A 13,725-nucleotide genomic window follows, 5' to 3' on the forward strand; every position below is an offset into this window, starting at 1 on the left:
AAGGTAGCCAAGAGATGAAATGATAGAATATGGTATCCGATGGGTCAGAAAACGACGGTTCAAGAAGATAAAAGGTAGGATAAAGCGTAAAATTGGCGGTGGGCTAGCTATGACCGGCTACCGGCCATCCTAGCAAGACGAGACGATGATGTGATGAATTGTAGGAGAAGAGGAACGCCTAGGAAAAAGTAACCAGTGGATGGGTTTGACTGGAGTTAGATGGCAAGTACGCAGGTAGGTAGTTGCAATTGCCCTGTGTGGAGGAAGCTTCCTGACTGCGGATTAACGACTTCAACTTGCTAAGCCAGGTCGGAGTCTTTGAATCGGGAAGTGGCGATGCAGAATGAGCCTTCACAAGGCCTCCTTCCCAGTACCAATGTGTAAGTAGTGGAAGTTCAAGGTACCTGGAGCGTCTGGAGTGCGGTCGAGACTGGAAACCGACAGGACGCTCCTGGCTTGAGTGCTTATGTACAGAGAGACAAGTGCGGTAAAGTAGGTAGGGTAGGTAGGTTGCCCCAAGACCAAACAGTTGCCCTGATCTGGAAGTTGAGACTCAACCGATGGTGCCTAGGGAGGAGGAAGCAGCTAACAACACAGTAGAGTGTTTTGCCTGTGTTCTGTGCGTCCCAAAAACCTCTGGTCATCACCTCACATGCACCTGTACGAGGTCGTATTCCAAACTTGTTGTCGGATCAAATCGATGTCGTCGAATTCAAGATTGTTAACCAAAAAAGCTGCTTACCTAAGGTCAACGAACAGTGCACTGGTACAGTCACAGATAGTATGCTAGCACAGTCCTGACTTCACTGGACGTGGAGGTACGTGGTGGGGCTTGGTGGTGGGGCACCGACCTCTCCATGTCTGGCTGGAGAATCCACCCACTCTGATGCACAGCCGCAGGTTGGGAGCTCGATCGGTGACAAGGCACACATTTCCGACCACCTTGGACATACGTCGTCAGCATCACGACAGCTTCGACAATCTCGCCGTCCATCCCGCCCACCACTTGATGCTGCACACAAGCTAGAGTTTGTCCGAGTTTCACCCCCAAATACACCCATCATGGCGAACCAAACGCCTGCCGTTGTCATGGACAAGTAAGTCAACCAATGTCACCCTGCCCCGCATCCCCCGAGGCAGACGTCAGTAAGGCCATCACCAGCTAACGAGCCATTAACAGCGGCACGGGATTCTCGAAGCTCGGTACGCCAATTGCGAAGCTCACTTCATCAGTTTCCGATAGATACGTCTAACATTATCGTCTAGGTTTCGCCGGCAACGACTCCCCATCCTTCGTCTTCCCGACCGCCATTGCGACGAAAGGTCCCGCTGCCGGCAGTGGAGGAACCGGTTCCGGACGCCCAGCTGTTGCAAACAAGCCTTCCTTCCTGACTGGAGGCGCGGGACCCGGCGGACACTTGAACTCGAAGCGAGGAACTGAAGATCTGGACTTCTTCATTGGTGATGAGGCCATTGCTGCTTCAGGAGGTCCTGGTCAGTAGACGCAACGGCAGGAATGGATAGCGGAATGCTGACCGACACCTTAGGCTACGGTCTTCACTACCCCATCCGCCACGGTCAAATAGAGAACTGGGTATGAGTTTTCGTCTGGGAGCCTCTTCGACTGGGATGCTAATGCGGTGTAGGATCACATGGAGCGCTTCTGGTCCAACTCCATCTTCAAGTACCTCCGCGTAGAGCCCGAAGATCACTTCTTCCTTCTCACAGAACCGGTACGAAGCGATCCAAACACCCCATCTTGACCTTGAGCGAGTCAAACTAACCCTATTATAGCCCCTGAACCCTCCCGAGAACCGCGAGAACACTGCCGAGATCTTCTTCGAGTCCTTCAACTGCGCCGGTCTCTATATCGCCGTCCAGGCCGTCCTCGCCCTCGCCGCTTCGTGGACGTCCTCCAAGGTCCACGATCGATCTTTGACTGGTACAGTCATCGATTCCGGAGACGGTGTTACCCACGTCATCCCTGTCGCTGAGGGTTATGTTATTGGATCTTCCATCAAGTCGATCCCTATCGCTGGCCGCGACCTGACCTACTTCGTGCAGTCGCTGCTGCGTGACAGAGGCGAGCCTGACTCGTCGTTGAAGACGGCGCAGGAGATCAAGGAGGAGCACTGCTACGTGTGCCCCGATATCGTCAAGGAATTCTCCCGCTACGACCGCGACCCTACCCGCTTCGTCAAGCACCCCGTGCTCCAGCCCGGCGGCCGCCAGGTCTCCGTCGACGTCGGATACGAGCGTTTCCTCGCCCCCGAGATTTTCTTCAACCCCGAGATCTACAGTTCCGACTTCCTGACGCCCCTTCCCACCGTTGTCGACAACGTCATCCAGTCCTCGCCCATCGACGTTCGTCGTGGTCTTTACAAGAACATTGTCCTTTCTGGTGGCTCCACCCTGTACAAGGACTTCGGCCGCCGTCTGCAGAGAGACATCAAGCAGCTGGTCGACGCGCGCATCCGAGCCAGCGAGGTCCGTAGTGGCGGTGCCAAGTCTGGCGGCTTGGAGGTCCAAGTTATCACCCACAAGAGACAGAGACACGGCCCATGGTTCGGTGGTAGCTTGTTGGGTCAGACCCCTGAATTCCGATCCTACTGCCACACCAAGGCTGAGGTATGTCTATCGATATCTGTCTTTACCACGTCAATTGCTAACCCTATTTCCAGTACCAAGAGTACGGCCCCAGCATTGTTAGACGGTTTGCGCTCCTGGGCGGTCCTGGCGGCTCATAAATGTTGGGTTCACACCGTAGAGATGATTCAAATGTCCACACAAAAGCTGCCCCCAGCACTCCTACTACTTAACGAAAATCCAAATCATGACCTTCAGTCATGTCCCTTTTTTAAGCGCAAGCGTGTAGCTACGTGTCTGTTCGTCTTTTTTTGAGTTTCGCCGTAGACTTCAAGCCATCCGAACAGGATCCTTCCATAGAGTGCGGCGTTTCAGCAGATCGCAGACTGTCAAATTGAGTTGTTCTTTTGCTGCTTCCTCAAGTGTCAGTTCCGTCCTCGCTGAGAAGCACATTGCAGCAGATGGTACCTCAGATACGAGTAGTTGAACTGTCTTTGGTGAGCTTTTCAGGCCTCTTTTTCCAGACCTCACGAGCAATCACCGTTGAGCTTTCTTTTTGTATCCAAATTGATCATTACTCGTATGTAATAGAGTATAAACGAGATTCATATCATACACGCTGAACTCCCTCCCAAGTAGGTATCCTTAAAAAGACCAACGAATTTCATCACCACCACCCCCGCCCGCCTTTGTAAACACAACCAACCCCCGCCACCGACCAACACCTCCTTTTGTGAGAGTTCAGTTTACTCCTCTGAGACTTTTTTTTGCTTCCCCTTTTGGGAGTTTAAGACGCAATCAGAGACAGTGATGTCCTCTATTTGCTGTTGTCCACGACGTAGCGGCCCGCAATGGCGCCCTTCTTCATCATCTCGTAGACCTCGTTCAGCTGGCTCAAGCCTACGACCTTGTAAGGGGCGTTGATGAGGCCGCGCTGGAAGAAGTCGAGAGCCTCGGCGGTGTCCTTGCGGTTTCCGACGTAGGAACCCTTGATGTTGATCATGCGGATGACGGTGTCGAAGACGGGGGCCTTGAGGTAGGCGTTGGCGGGCAGACCGATGCAGACGACGGAGCCGCGGGAGCGGACGTACTCGGACGCCTGTTGGAAGGGCTTCTCGCTGACGGCCAGGAGGATGACGGCGTGGGGGCCGAGGCCCTCGGGGGTGGCCTTCTTGACGTCCTCGACGAGGTTGCTGGAGGTGGTGAAGTCGACGAAGTGGGTGGCGCCGAGCTTCTTGCACATCTCGGCCTTCTCTGCGCCGCCGTCGATGGCGACGGTGTGGATGCCCATGGCCTTGGCGTACTGGAGGGCGAGGGAGCCGAGACCACCGCCAGCACCGACGATGGCGACCCATTGGCCGGCGCGGACGCCGGACTCCTTAAGGCCCTTGTAGACGGTGATACCGGCACAGAGAACTGGGGCGACGGCCTCGAGGCTGACGTCCTTGGGGATGCGGGCAACGTGCGCGGCCTTGGCGATGGCGTACTGCTGGAAGCTGCCGTCGACTGTGTAGCCTGAGAGCAGAGCGTGGGGGCAGAGGGGCTCGTCGGCGGACTGGCAGAAGGTGCAGGACAAGCAGGAGCCGTTGAGCCACTTGATACCAGCGTGGTCGCCGATCTCGACGTCCTTGACGAGCTCGCCGCGGGCGACGACGACACCGGCACCCTCGTGGCCACCGACGAGGGGCATCTTGGTGTCGAGGGGCCAGTCACCCATCATGGCGTGCAGGTCGGTGTGGCAGACACCAGAGTACTTGACGTTGATGAGAACCTCATCGGGGCCGGGCTTCTGGACGGGAATCTTCTTGTAGACGGCGGCTGGGTTGTGTTAGTGACGGAGTGGGAGGGGGATACGGCTTTGGAGATGACGTACGGCCTCCGGTCTGCTCAATAACTTGAGCCCACTGCTCAGATGGGACTTCAGCGGCCATTGTGATGGTTGAGGTTGGGGTTGTGAAAAGTCTGGAGAAGAGACGAAGTCTGGGATCTTCCTGTTCAAAAGAAGGAAGTGGATGTTATGTGAGATGGAAGACTGTTGAGCTTGGATCGCTTGATCTGATCAGACGGGATCAAAGGGCACGGCGAGGAGGTCTTTATATAGAGATGGAAGCATCATCTCTACGTCGACCGGGACAAGGCGTATAAGTGAAGTGTAGGGGTAGTATGGTGAGGTATCCGTAGGGTAAGGTAGGGGGGAACTCGATACGGCACCGGGTGGTTCGCGTCAGGAAGGACGGATGTGATGGGTTGGGTTGGTTGAGTGAGTACGAGTACACTGGTACATCGGCAAGGTCAACGGCGTATCCGCAAAGTAAGGTGTTGTCTAAGGTAAGGCAAGTAGACGGGCAGCTGGAAGTGAGGTGAGAAAGTGGATGTGGTATCAGGGCCGACTGGGCATCCACTGGACAAGGCTAGAGCAAAAAACGTATGATGTTGACGACAGGCCGGGAACCGCAGTCAACGGAGCTTTTACCCCTCACAGTGACAGAAGAGAGCCAGGCGCACTCCCAAGGCCAAGCCAAGGCCGGGTGAGCGTGGGCCGGATCACCGCACGTCAATCAAGTCGTCGAAATGTTGGAGAAGCGAGCCGCAGAAGGGATGGGAATTGGAGTTGGACTTGGAGTACCTTAGGGAGGTTCTGGAGGTTGCAGCCCAGGCCCTGCACTTGCAGTTGATCGCTCGCCCGCTCCACCGGGACGGGGGTTCTGCGTTCAAGGTTTATGCCACCTTGGAATGGAAGGATGGAAGCTAGGTACAACGGGAAACATGTTACCCCGCGCGCATTAAGGACAAGCGGCAATGGGAAGAAGGGCGGCGTCTGGGTCTGATTGGTTTGCGAGGTTGCCATCGACACAGTGCTCCCAGGAGGTTGAAGATACTTGAGGCCAGAGTGCTCGCGTGGGCGAGTTGATGAAAGAAGAGACGGACGGCGGTTGCTGGACCCTGGGCCGGGATCATGGTTTCGGCGGCAGGCGGACATGCGTCAGGAGTCAGGACAGGCGGCGTGGAGAGAAGGAAGTTTGCGAGCTTCACGCATCCAGACTGGGGGATTGTCGAAGGAACTGAAAACTCCACCTGACAGCTCGTGGTTGACGTCGAGACACAGCAGACAATGGTGTCGAAGGCTGGTGGGGAGTGGAATTCATCTGCAACCATGAGCGTGGGGGGTGGAACCACAGGCCGTGGACCATGTTGACGTTGCTGTTCTTGGGGATATTTGCCGTAAAGAGTTGACGGTCGTCGCCGACAGGTTGGATTGGGTTTTGTTGGCAGCTACAGTAGGTGCCTCGCAGCATTGGAAGTACCTTTTCCCTGGCTCCCTTACCTGTACCAAGAAACTCTGGATCGTCGGCCTGATCTGATCTGATATCCTCATTGATTGACTGACTGACCAAGAGCCTGGCAAGATACGAGGCCGAAAGTGGCGGCGAGCAAGACAGCGAGAGCGGTGTCCATGTTGCGCGTTACTACATCGGACACCTGTGGCGGATAACAACAATAGTGTTCATTGTCTTGAGACATCACCTTGGGGTTGAGTGTATTGCTGAAGAATTTTGCGCCGTAGGGCCGAAGAACACCCAGAAAAGCATGAGATTCTCGAGCTGAAGATGGAGAATCACCAGACGGGACGAATGAGATTCGCCTAATCCCTTCCAGACTCGGCGCCACAGCAGTGTAAAAACGGCACCACGTAAAGCCCATTCCCCATTCTGGAAGGTCCTGTCCAATGTCCAATCTTTTGGGTCCTCCTTCCCTGCTCATGTTATTGTAACCAGATGATGGAAATTCTTGCTCTGGACCGAGTCCCGTCTTTCCCTTCTCCTTCTCAAACCACCTACCTACTTTACCAAGGTACCGACCTAGGTGGGAAAACACCGGCATCGAACATTCCACACCAAGCTTCTCGTCGTCAGGCCCTTCCAGGCGTTGGTCAAGCTCTAGTGTAGATCAGCTACAGGGTCCCCAGCACCCATTAGCTTCGTTGGTCGCCGCAATCTCTCGGCATCTACGACGCCAAACCGCTATTGTCCATGTAACGCCACTTTTTGCACCACGCAACTCCTACGCCGCACACCACCGAACCCGACGTTGCTGACGCCGTTCCAGGGGCCCCGACTCATGCTCTCAATCTTTCCGTCTCTGCCGTCACTTTTCAATTTGTTGAACGTCTGGCCACCGGCTACAGGTCGCCGTCAACGACAACGGCTCGGTGATTGAAAGTGACTCAAACACGGCGGATGTCGGCTGCATCTCGATGAGTCTCCCTTGCTTGGCCGACCTTGCAAGTAGCTTCTAATAATACGAATGGAGTTGCTGCGCTGTGGCCAAGCCATCTTGGCTAACCCAGTGTTTACTGAGGTGTGTACTTTCTCCAACGACGTCAATCTGGGACCCTCATTGTGGATGGACCTTGACTAAGGCAAAGCAACCGCAGCATTTCCGGTCCGAAGTCGCAGGGAGGTGGCTGCGAATAGCTTCATGGCCTTCATTTCCGTTCGTCCAGAGGGACCTGCGGATCATGCACCTCGCAACCCGAGCCTGACGCGACGCAACTCACGACTCAACCCAGGAATACGCCAACAAGAAGCAACAGTGCCGCGGGCTAATTGCTGCTACCCCAGCATCTGGCACAGCTGTCCCCCACATTCTCCATCCCACGCACCACTCGCTGCACAGTGTTGAGGCTACACGCCGCCCATCGGTTGCGTTTCTGTCCCGCTTCGCCCGCTGCGATGCGCCAAAGTACGAGAGAGATACCGCCCACATACGAGTACTCCAATTATGAGGAAACGCCTCCACATCTTCGCTCGAAGGGAGCTTCAGAGCCGTACTACTGACGCAGACAACACATGCCGTGTCTGACACAGTTGCCCACACTCAAGGCGGCTACGGATGGGGCCCCGCGATTCTCGAACGCTCCCCCATCTCTGCTTCCCCGCATCACCCTATGAATAGCCAACTCCTTCACACAAATAGTTGATCCCATCTTGTTCAACCCACAACTCCCCAACCAACTGCCCTCCCTTACGTCTCTAGCTTTGCGGGGAAAGCTCCTGCACCTAGAAACCCTCGGTCAATGTCCATGACAGCGTAGCTTTGGCGGCTCTCTCAACATCCAGACATCAGCACAGTGTGGCGTACGCAGCCCCCGAAACCCCGGTCTCTGCTGACGCCTGGGGGGTTCATCCCCGAGTCCGGTAGTGCGGCGGTCATGGACGAGCGGAGGAATGCCTGGTGCGCTTGTCGGCACGCTCTGGGTTTCGGCCTCACTAGTTACCCGAGTCGGCAAGTCGATGCCAGGAGCATCCCGGAATACCGGAAGATTCAACAGCTAGAAGTGAAAGAAGTACATGAATCTGGGAGTCGGGAGTTTCTTTCTTAGAGTATACAACAGTGTTTTGGACGGGCAGTCCATCAAACAAGCAAGCTGTGCGGGAGGTCAAGTTGCCCGCCGGAACTGGGCACAGCATCGCTGGCCTCTGTTCCCACAGAAAATCCGACCCAAAGTTCCACGCCTGACTTGTCATCCAGTCAACAACAAGTTTTGCGGGTTGCGGGAGTAACATATGCTGCAGCACTCTGGAGTCATCTCCGCTGCATCAAGCTTTCCCGGCCTCTCATGATCTTTGGCATTCTTCTAGGCGTTCCCCGGATGCCCCCGCGGGCTCGACCCGCCCCGCCTGCTACGGGAATTTCACTCTCCTCTGAGATAAGCTTGCTGGAAATATCTACGGAACGAACGCTCGTCAGTTGAACGTCATGAGTCGCAGCTGCGGGTTGCTTTAGCGACGACCATGGAAGGGCCGGCATGGTGCACTGCTGCCGCTCGCGTCTGGCTCGTCTACACAATGAGACGTTGTCATTCCGCCAACGGCTTGACAAATTGCTTCGTCTCAAATACTCTCGACACATGGGCGAACCCTTAGAGGCCTATGCATGCATGATCTTACAACCAAGACCGACTGCCTGTTTCGAGAGTTCAACTGGAAGTCCGTCATCCTGTTGTGCGCTTCGGTGCCGCAGTGTTCAGACAAGCTGAACTAAGCTCATGTGGCGGTCTCAAGAAAGTTGTCGGCTAAGGATTTTGACATCTGTACGAGCGGTTGTCAAAAAGATTTGAAGGAAGCATATCGCTTGGGGCCGCATCTGCTGTAACACGTCTGAGCTTGATACAATGCCGTCTAAGCTGAAATATGCTTCTATCAAAGCCCACGGGCTTAAGCTGAATGAAGGAGGCAATTATTCGACCAATACGGATTTAATTTTGCCATCCTTGTCCCGCCTATTGAACTTGCTAGGCGGTTATCCGCGACCAAGCAACTTGGCACTGAAGGAAGGACGTTTGCGTGTTAGTGGTTGGCTCTTGAACATGAACCTGGTTGTGATCTCCCGCCTGTGGAGTTGGCCAGTGCTGCAGCGGGGCCGAGTCACTGCACAGAGACCAATGTAGCTGGCAAGCGCACTCCTTAGTCTGTAAGGAGGCCCAATTCCCGTACCCAATAGCTGGATCGATAGCTCAGTGGTAGAGCGAGAGATTGCAGTTGCACGCAGTTATCTCTAGGCCCCGCGTTCGAACCGCGGTCGGTCCTACACTTTTGCGTTTTTGGCATTTTGATGCCTTCAGAAATCGATTTTCCCCCAACGACGACAACTCATGCTTTACTTTTGGCAAACTTCAGCCGTTCTGGCGGAAAGTTTAGTAATTATGTGCGCGGTGCACAGGCAGCGAAAATGCTATCGAGCTGCCGCGATCTGAGCTCGCATCGGATGCCTTTAAGACAGAGATGGGACACATCATGCGGGGTCTTGGCGGATTCTCCCCGCGTTTAAAGAAGCCCAGCAAAGGTAGGGGAAGCGCCAAAGCCAGCTCGTTAAGTGTCGCGGAACCGACGGGCCAGCCTGGATTACTGATTGCAGTCGCATCGAAACTGGCAAAGCTACATGGCATACCCTGGCAGGAGTCGCCCGGGTCGGGGAGCGCTACGATCACAATGCAGACACCAAGCTCGTGCTGTCCAATCGTGTGCGTTCCGTCAGACGATGACCAGCGAGCTCCAAACGAAACGAGAAGGAGGCATACCCCGAGTTTGGAGGGTTGAACCTAACCGCGGTCTGAGCCAGACAGCCTTTACATGTGCCGCTCGGTGAGGGTTGAAACGAGATCAGTTAAGACGATGTCACTCCTGCTTTCCGTCTAGACTGGGCCGAGCAACTTGCAGGAACGGTGACTGGCATCGACATATTACTAAATTGACTCTTCCCTTTCATTCTTATTCGGTTTTTACTGCTTCCCGCTTCTCCGGAGAAGCCTGTCAAACGACCCGAACGACGAACTTGACAGGGAACTTGACATCGGTTCGGTCAAAGATGGGTTTAATCGAGAACTTGACGAACGCCAACCCCCTCCACGTCGCTGGCTACGTGGTTGGGGCATACGTCCTGTTACTGGTCTTTTACAGAGTCAGAAACGACTACTTGATTCGGAAAGCAGGAGGTGTAAGGGCTCCGATCATTGCCTCTAACCCAATCACTGGTAAGGAACTGCTCCAAAGATCCCCCGCTCGCCATGGCGGTCATCAACTGACTTACACCGAATAGCAATTCCAGTATTCCTCCGGATCGGCCGGTACCAGCTCAGACACCAGCTTCTCGAAGGCCTTAACTCGCTTTTCACCGTCGCTACCCCTGAGTCACCAAACACAATCGAGATTGGGTTCACTGGCAGGCTTCGATTTCTCATCACCAAGGAGCCTGAACATATCAAGACGGTCCTCACTTCGAAGTTTGCCGATTTTGGAAAGGGTCCTCTGTTCCATCAGGTGTGGTCTCCGTTTCTGGGAGACAGCATCTTCACGACCGATGGCAAGATGTGGCAGGATAACCGCAGCCTCATCAGGCCGATGTTCATCAAGGACAGAGTCAGTGATTTGGCCATCTTCGACAAATGGACGAAAGTCATGATGTCTAAGTTCCCTTCTTCCGGGGTCACTTTTGATATCATGGATTTGTTCTACCGGATGACGCTGGATGTCACGACCGACTTTTTGCTGGGACACAGCGTCAACAGTCTCGATAAGTGAGTAGTAGCTGCCACAACCCAGTTACGGGGGACGACTAACAAGAATAGCCCGAAGAATCACTTTGCCCATGCGTTCAACGAAGTTCAGAGCTACCAGATGTTCTACACCATCATGGCGTAAGTCTTCCCGAGTCCTGGACTGTGGAGCCCCGACTAACACGAGCAGGCCCTTCCAATCTATTCTTCCCCACGGCAAGTACAAGCGCGGTATTCGTGTGATCGAAGAGTTTGTTGTCCCTTATATCGAAGAGGCACTTGCGTTGCCTCCCGATGAGCTCGAGAAGCTCTCCAAGTCGGACAAGGACTTCACGTTCTTGCACAACATCGCTCGCTTCACTCGCGACCCCAAGATTATCCGCGACCAACTCATCGCCATCTTGCTCGCCGGCCGCGACACCACAGCTGCGACGCTCTCATGGACCATTTACGAACTCTCTCGATACCCCGCCACCTTTGCCAAACTGCGCAACGAAATCCTTACCACCTTGGGGCCAAATAAGGCACCTACGTATGAGGATCTTAAGAACATGAAGTACTTGACAAACTGCCTGAACGAAACGCTGCGTCTGTACCCCGCGGTACCATTCAACGTCCGCTCAGCACTGACGACGACGACGCTGCCCGGCCAGAACGGCGGCCCGGATATCGCGGTGTTGGAGGGCGACTCGGTCGTATACAGCACGCTTGCCATGCAGAGGAGAAGAGAGTTGTACCCCCCGGTCTCCGAGAAATTCGCGGACCCCGCGATCTACTCCCCGGAAAGATGGGAGAATTGGACGCCGAAGCCGTGGCAATACGTCCCGTTCAACGGCGGCCCGAGGATCTGCGTGGGTCAGAACTTTGCCATGACGGAGATGGCTTATACACGTTAGTTACGGTTCGTCTACTTCGTACACGCCAGTGCTGACTGAGAATAGTGGTGCTATTTTTGCAAAAGTACGACAGAATTGAGTACCGCGGAATCTGGAATGAACAGGTCCTCAAGGCGGAGATCGTCGGCGCCCCGGGACAAGGGGTGCCGATTGCACTCCACGAGGCTATTGATGGCGAGATGGCGTAAGCCGGAGGGCCAACGCAAAAAGGGGAATGAACGAATGAAGTGGAAGAGGATTTAGGCGATGCTACCAACACTGGATATGTTTGGAGTTTTGCTGCTGAGAGACGATCGCCATCGTCCTTGATTATGACGGTAGGATCGATAGTTTGATCGATGATGAAAATGATACTCCTTGGGATTTTTTTTTTTTGAGCAGCGTGTGGAATATAAGGTTAAGATTGAACATAACGATCTGCGCGGCGTTCGCCTTGTAGATCTGTGACGCCTGTTACCGTGTCCCAAGCCACGTCGAAAAGCTCCGAGGAACCAAGATGTCTCAGTATATGGTTCAGAAGTGGCTTGAAATTAGATTCAATTGATCAAAATCCATCGGACGCGATAGCGCGTCCATAGGCAAATGTATCCGTAAGATATCAAGCCACAAAACAAGTGCCACGCCGTCGGGGAACATGGGTTTAAGCTCACCGAAAACCTGCAGCATGTCATTTCGTTTGGGCGGTTGACCTTTCCGAGGCCCCAAAGCCTGCCGTTTTTCTTCTTTTCGATCCAACAGCAGCAGAGCAGATCATCCAGCGATCAACCGTCAGGGCGGTAGGAAAGAAGGAAACACCGTGACAGGGACCCCTGGCAGGAGCTCATTTCACGACCGCAGGCGGGCGCACGGTCGACGGTGCGCTTGGACGGCGGGCAAACAACAAGACAAGACAGACAGACGTCTGCCGTCTGCGATGAAGAAAGCTGGAGGCCCAAGAGCGCGCTGTCAAACGTGTCAGGGTCTGATTTCCGGCGGTTGGAGCCCGTTTAATCTTCTGATTATGATTTCTTCGTGAACAATGCGTACCCCTGAAAGTATGACCGCCTGCCGCCCACTGACGTCTAAAATATTGCTTTTCTAGGACATGGGGTGAGCGATTCTCCATCTCAGAGTAAGCGGCCACACCGTTGATGACGAGGTTTGCTCATGGACCTCGTCTTATTAGAGAGATGAAGGCTTTTTGACGGATTAAGTAAGTGTCGGTGGAAATCAACATTCTGCGCCAACAGACGAGGCTGATTCTTCAGCGACGATGAAACTGACGAACATGGCCGTTTCCTTTGTTCAAGCGCGGTAAACATCGTCTAGCTTCTCTGCGGCGTGCAGAATGCAGCCAATTTTGCTGTCGATTTTTTGAACCCCCTCCTTCTGAGGTCTACTGGCGAGAAGCGTATGCTGTGATTGGACAGGCCCGGCCAGACCGCCTTGAACACCCCCCCTCCAGGTGCCGTAGGTAGTGGATTTCGATGTGGACTGGAACGTCCGTTTTGGGAAGAAACGGGACAGGGTTGGAGCAGAAAACAGCTGTGATGAGCGGGGGTTTTGCGTTGTATCACACTGCAGCGTGCAGGTGTGACGATTCTGTGGCTCCTTTCCCACCCGACTGGACCAACTGTCGGTTCCCAGCTGTTAGGGCAGCTTCCCGTCCCCAGCGCTGCGGCCAACAGGCGGCCCTCCAGTGACAGCAGAAGGAGCACCACCACCACCACCACCACCAACCACCAGGCAGGTGCGTCCCCGATTCAGGGCTCTTCCCGGCAGGCGTCCTTTGACCCAACCGGCTCCAACCCTGACCCGACCTTGCGAATCGTCCATCAGCAAAACCTCCTCATTTTTCGGCACATCGCGTCCTCCTCTCCTTTTACCTATTCTTCTGACCGCTCCTATATCTATTTACGTTAATTTTTGCGGGTTATGGGCGACGTTGCCCTGCCTGATGTCACTGTACGTTCCTACTGGAGGTGCAAAATCCGACTGTTTCACCCAATTGAGTTCGAGATGGACGAGACTGACCTCGTTTTTTCACAGCTTTGAACCATAGACATAGACCCTCCGATAGCAGCAACTTCCCATTTTCTTGCCTCAATTACACCACTCGCGCTTACCCTACGGCCATTGCTTGCCTCACGAAGAATAAAACCGACAATCGAGTTAAAGACCGACCGAACTACGACCTTTCCTACTTCC

At 54.4% G+C, this 13,725-nt stretch overlaps 3 protein-coding genes across 3 annotated transcripts; 2 read left to right on the plus strand and 1 right to left on the minus strand.

Moving 5' to 3' along the window:
• Positions 1-1,062: 1,062 nt before the first annotated feature.
• On the plus strand, positions 1,063-2,747 carry CkaCkLH20_04951 (arp2 3 complex subunit; the record flags this gene model as incomplete). Its single annotated transcript, XM_038887670.1, has 7 exons — positions 1,063-1,097; positions 1,181-1,203; positions 1,267-1,494; positions 1,548-1,594; positions 1,647-1,733; positions 1,795-2,628; positions 2,682-2,747. The coding sequence occupies 7 exons, from the start codon at positions 1,063-1,065 to the stop codon at positions 2,745-2,747; spliced, it is 1,320 nt and encodes a 439-aa protein (XP_038747277.1).
• Positions 2,748-3,403: 656 nt separating this feature from the next.
• On the minus strand, positions 3,404-4,517 carry CkaCkLH20_04952 (uncharacterized protein; the record flags this gene model as incomplete). The annotated part of the gene is made up of 2 exons (XM_038887671.1): positions 3,404-4,404; positions 4,460-4,517. 2 exons carry the CDS (start codon positions 4,515-4,517, stop codon positions 3,404-3,406), a joined length of 1,059 nt encoding a protein of 352 aa, XP_038747278.1.
• A 5,437-nt stretch (positions 4,518-9,954) lies between these two features.
• CkaCkLH20_04953 (cytochrome p450 alkane hydroxylase) lies at positions 9,955-11,726 on the plus strand (the record flags this gene model as incomplete). The annotated part of the gene is made up of 5 exons (XM_038887672.1): positions 9,955-10,120; positions 10,186-10,663; positions 10,715-10,783; positions 10,833-11,533; positions 11,584-11,726. 5 exons carry the CDS (start codon positions 9,955-9,957, stop codon positions 11,724-11,726), a joined length of 1,557 nt encoding a protein of 518 aa, XP_038747279.1.
• Between the last annotated feature and the right edge of the window lie 1,999 nt (positions 11,727-13,725).

Source organism: Colletotrichum karsti, assembly GCF_011947395.1.
Source record: "Colletotrichum karsti strain CkLH20 chromosome Unknown Scaffold13, whole genome shotgun sequence".
NCBI classification, from domain to species: domain Eukaryota; kingdom Fungi; phylum Ascomycota; class Sordariomycetes; order Glomerellales; family Glomerellaceae; genus Colletotrichum; species Colletotrichum karsti.